At 33.0% G+C, this 4884-nt stretch overlaps 1 protein-coding gene across 1 annotated transcript; it reads right to left on the reverse strand.

The window, feature by feature from the left end:
• Positions 1 to 2303: 2303 nt before the first annotated feature.
• Positions 2304 to 4532, reverse strand: LOC131621612 (uncharacterized protein C24B11.05-like). Its single transcript, XM_058892649.1, has 9 exons — positions 4379 to 4532; positions 4134 to 4227; positions 3984 to 4049; positions 3778 to 3875; positions 3634 to 3671; positions 3465 to 3552; positions 3083 to 3361; positions 2860 to 2925; positions 2304 to 2649 (listed from the first exon to the last, which is right to left on the reverse strand). Exons 2-9 carry the CDS (start codon positions 4192 to 4194, stop codon positions 2500 to 2502), a joined length of 846 nt encoding a protein of 281 aa, XP_058748632.1. The 5' UTR covers positions 4195 to 4227; positions 4379 to 4532; the 3' UTR covers positions 2304 to 2499.
• Between the last annotated feature and the right edge of the window lie 352 nt (positions 4533 to 4884).

Consider the following 4884-nt stretch of genomic DNA (forward strand, 5'->3'; position numbering starts at 1 on the left):
ACTTGGCATTAGTTAAGAGGATCCTAAGACACGTCAAAGGTACTCTTGGCTACGGAATTCTCTTTTCCGCAGCAGATACGGGCAGAAAGTACGATTTTCTCGGTTATATCGATTCCAATTGGTGCAGAGATAAAGATGATTGAAATTCTACGGTTGGTTATGTCTTTATGTTCGGAAAAGCACCAATTTCTTGGTGTTCTAAAAAGGAACTGGTGGTTGCACCATCTTCTTGTGAGGTCAAGTATATCGTTGTGTCGGTATGTGCTTGCCAAGCTGTGTGGCTTATGATTCTGTTGGGAGAGTTGGGTAGAAATGTTGGAGAAGCTGTCACACTCTTGGTTGATAACGTTTCAGCTATTAACCTTGCAAAGAATCCCATTCCACATGGGAGGAGCAAGCATATTGAGATGATGTTTCATTACTTGAGGGATCTGGTGTGTGAAGGCAAGCTGAGATTGGATACTATCGAAGAGAAGAACAAGTTGCGGATTTGTTGACGAAAGGGTTCACAAATTTTGAGTTTAAGAAGTTGGTGATGAGCTTGGGCATGAAGAACTTGGAGCATTTGAATTAAGGTGGGGTATTGGATGTGCATAATAATCTAAATGCATTGTATAAGCTTCTTGATGCGAACTGGTGTTAACAGCTTATCAAATGAGCACTTGTGGAAGCTAGAAGTTGGTTTTGTCGAGGCTGTAACCGGTTACGGGAAATAGCGTAACTGATTACAACAAGCGTTTTTAGCTTTTGGGTTTCTGTTTGAGTAGGCGTAACCGATTACAACATTTTACGAAACCAGTTACGAGCCCGAGTTTTGGCTTTTTAGCTTTTTTTTTTAGTTGTTTTTGTGTTCCACTTGTTTTTGATAACTTGTATAAATATTTCTCAATTGTAATGGTTGTTGTTAATGCCAAAATTTATATCTCATCTCAATTACTTTGTTTTGTCTCTATTATTTTTTTTCCATTGATTCACCAAAATCCTTTGTGTATATTTCAACAAACCATAACTTTTTTCCATGGAATGGAGCAGGTAAATGCATCACTGCCACAAAGAGGATGCTTTTATGCTACCTATTAAGAAGACAACGATATAAGAAAAAATAAAAACATCTTATATGGTTACATTTTATTCTTTGATATCAGACATTGTGAAATTTTGATAGCTCATACAAATTCATTTTGAGTTATCCAAGACCTCTGGAAGTCCTCCACCTCTTTCTTAAATATCATTAGGGGTGTGTATGGTTGGTTATTTTCAAAAACCAAACCATAACCATTTTAAAATCATTTAAATGGTTTGGATTTATAATCATAATCACATTTTAATCAAAACTGGTTATAAAACCGGTTATAAATTTTGTTATGATTATATAACCGGTTTTTAAAAAAATTCCAGTTTTGAAAATTATTTTTTTCAAAAATATTTTTTTTCAAAAAAAGTTAATATTTTGATAATTAAAATATTTGGATTTGAATAATAACCGGATTATAACCGAATCCAAAATAATTTAACCGGTTAATAACCATTTAGTTATATCCGGATTATATGAATGGATAACCAAATCATTAATAACTAAACCGGTTAATAACCAATCAATTATATCCGGATATTTAAAAGTGGTTTAGGTTTGGTTATGGATTTGGACATCAAAACCGGATATTTTGCACACCCCTAAATATCATACTTGTGTGAACTTCTTTCCCTCAATCATTTCTTTCCCTCAATCACAATGTTTGGATTCTTTTAATATCTTTTGGAATGAATATTAAGGAATCTGTGTGTTTGTTTTCAAATGAAATTTTAGTAAAGGATTTTGACTAATATTTGCAGTTCGGGAAGGCGTTTGGATGGAAAAGCGTCGACACAGTCAGTTGAACCAAGTTCGACTCCAATTCTAAAGCAGCAACAAACTGAAAATAAAACCACGAGTTCCCTTAAAACTTCTGGAAAGCTTGTTTTTGGGTCAAATGCAAGTGCACCTAACGTTTCAATGTCAAGAGTCCTAAGACTAAGACGATAGAAATTCCAGAATTCCAAGCTTTTTCACATGAAAAAGTATTCATTAAGAGATTGATCACTGCTGGATTGGTTTTCGGTTTGATATTAGTAATATACAGTTTAGTACATAACTTAGAGCTAAGTTTAAAAGTTACTTGTAGGAGGGTTATTTAATTGCCCTCATTTTCCAAATTAAACAATTATTAAAGTCTTGTTTGATTTACTTTGCAATATACTATTTACTAGTAACACAATATACATATGTTTATCAATCAATATGAACAAAAGATAAATATATAAAATTAAAATAGAAAGAAAAAAGATGAATTGTATTCAACTGGTTCTGTGTTTCAAATTTCAATTGACACTATAGAGATATAGACGCCAAGGGGTTAAGCTAATACAAGATCAAGCAAAAAAAAACTTAAATAACAATTACATAGGTGCCATGCCCACTATACTAAAGACACCACAAACAAATCATAGTCTATATATAACCTATGCTTTTACTGTTGTTTCAATTGCAACCTGGTAGTTAACAATATCAATCTTCTCATCGCCTTCCCATAACTCTGGAAATGCTTCTCTGATATTATGAATACTCTCTAATGCATGATCCACTCCTGTACTACGCACCGATGTACCCACCTGCATCCACAAGCATTTGAAATTGACATTTAAACTCACTTTGTAGAGTACAAGTTATTTTAACAGTGATGTGTGTGTATTATTCAACAATTGACAACACTATGTGTTGAAAACTCTAAAGTGGAACACTCTAGTTTAAATTTAAGTGCTCAACCAAATGCAAATGCTATTTGTTCAGTGGTCATAAGTAATTTATCAGGGACCACTTACCGCAACCGTATGGAGGCCCAAACGTTTGGCTGTCATTAAATTGCGGAGACTGTCATCGAAGAACAACTGAAGAGAGCAACAAACAGAAAGAAATAAAAGTAAGGCACAAAACAAAAGTGCTACTAATAATTTAAGAAAAATGAAAAGAGATGATCTATTATTAACGTGGAACTATCTTCAAAGGGTTATGTGTTATTGATGAGGGAAGAAATATTTCTCTTACTGTTCTTTGAGGGTCAATGTTAGCCAATTCAAAAGCCTTTTCATATGCATTTTCAAACGGTTTGCAGATAATTGGTGTCTTTGGAAGCACCATATCAGAATCAGGCCGGCGTGTGTACTCACAGAAATCAAAAATTTCATCGCTATTTTTGTAATTTGGAGGGCTGATGCCATCAGAGGGATTCAGAGTATCAAAGCTTATAATTCTTTCAAAACAATCCTCTAGCCCAAGTCTTTTAAGCACTCTTTTCGCATGTCCCGCATCTGCATTGGTAAAACACTGCAAAAGAGAAATAAATAACACTTATCACACACAAGCATACTACGAATAGAAACTTGCTCCAAACTTTTATTATTAAGAAATATCAAAGAGACTAACTTACCACTTTCCTAAAAGGCAAGCTTTGCAAAATCCCCTTGAGAACAGGGTCCGGTTTCAGTAGATTATACGGCAATCTCCCATGCACACAACTGTTGAACACAAAATAAGTAATGTCATATGATAATCTCTCTTGGTTTTAAATGAATAAGACAAATTCAATGAAAAATTACCGATGAAAGTCATCGTAGTCAAAGTCATAGCCAATTGCCTGTCAAGAAAACAAAGACAAAATAACAAATTCATCAATCATCCTATTATTTGCTTAAAAAAAGTGTTTTCCTTTTCCTACAATTGATTATAAAACTAAATTATACCCTAAGACCAGCCATTGTTGTCCCATAAGTCTTGTATAATGAAGAGCACAACTCGGGAACTTTAGCAGCATCCATTCCAAGCTTTTCAAGCATATACACTGCACATTACATTACACCAATTTCAAATAACTAACTAACTTCATACTTCAACAACAAATTATCAAAAAATTATAATTATAAACCAATGTGGTAAACTCATTCATTACCTTCAATATTTTTGGCTGTATGCGCCGAGATTCCTGAACTAAAAGGGTAAAGTGTGTCATCAATATCTGCAACCATCAAAAACAAATTGAGAAAATTTATGAAAACATATCATACATTAAAAATATTGAGGACTTATAATAAAGAATTACCAAACAATAGACAGTCGTATTTTGGGTTTGAAACTTCCTGAAACTTAAGCCCGTTCTCCATTTGGACTTTATTACTTAACTTAATTAGGAAAAACTACAAGTAAAGAAAATGCGAGACACAAAGTTAGTTAGAAAATCAATAAATTCCCGATAGAAAAAACTTATGAAAAGGGGAATGGTTGATGCAGAGATCCAGAAATCAGAAACTGTGCATCGAAAAAATTCAAGAGAGAAGAAGAACTTACGGGGAAGTAACGGAAGCGAGAGCGAGAAAAATGCAGAGAAGGGTAAGGGACAGCGAAGAGTAGAGATAATGGAAGGATGAGGAGAAGAACGAGGGTTTAAATAGAAGGGAAAAAAACGGATAAAAAAATTGAATAGCGTTTGAACGGAATAAAAACACCGTTTGGTCTAAATGATTTCTGACTTCCCAAACCATGCGTCCCTTCATATTATTCACACCTTTTTTTTAATGTTTTCTTATGAGAACTTTCTTTCTTTAAATATGAACAAATAAATCTAATAGGGTTCATATAGTCCCTCTCCTACATTTTGGTACAGAATAGTAACTTTTGTTAATTTGAGTCAAATTATTTATGTATTTTTATTTCATTTCTTTCTTTCATCTACATATTATTATTAATAACTATTATGAAAATAATTTTTAAAAAATTAATATCATTAAAATCATTTTTAATTAACATTGCATTTGATCTAGAAAGCGATAAATAAATAATAACAAAATAGTAAC

This window comes from Vicia villosa, unplaced genomic scaffold (assembly GCF_029867415.1).
Source record: "Vicia villosa cultivar HV-30 ecotype Madison, WI unplaced genomic scaffold, Vvil1.0 ctg.000010F_1_1, whole genome shotgun sequence".
NCBI lineage: Eukaryota > Viridiplantae > Streptophyta > Magnoliopsida > Fabales > Fabaceae > Vicia > Vicia villosa.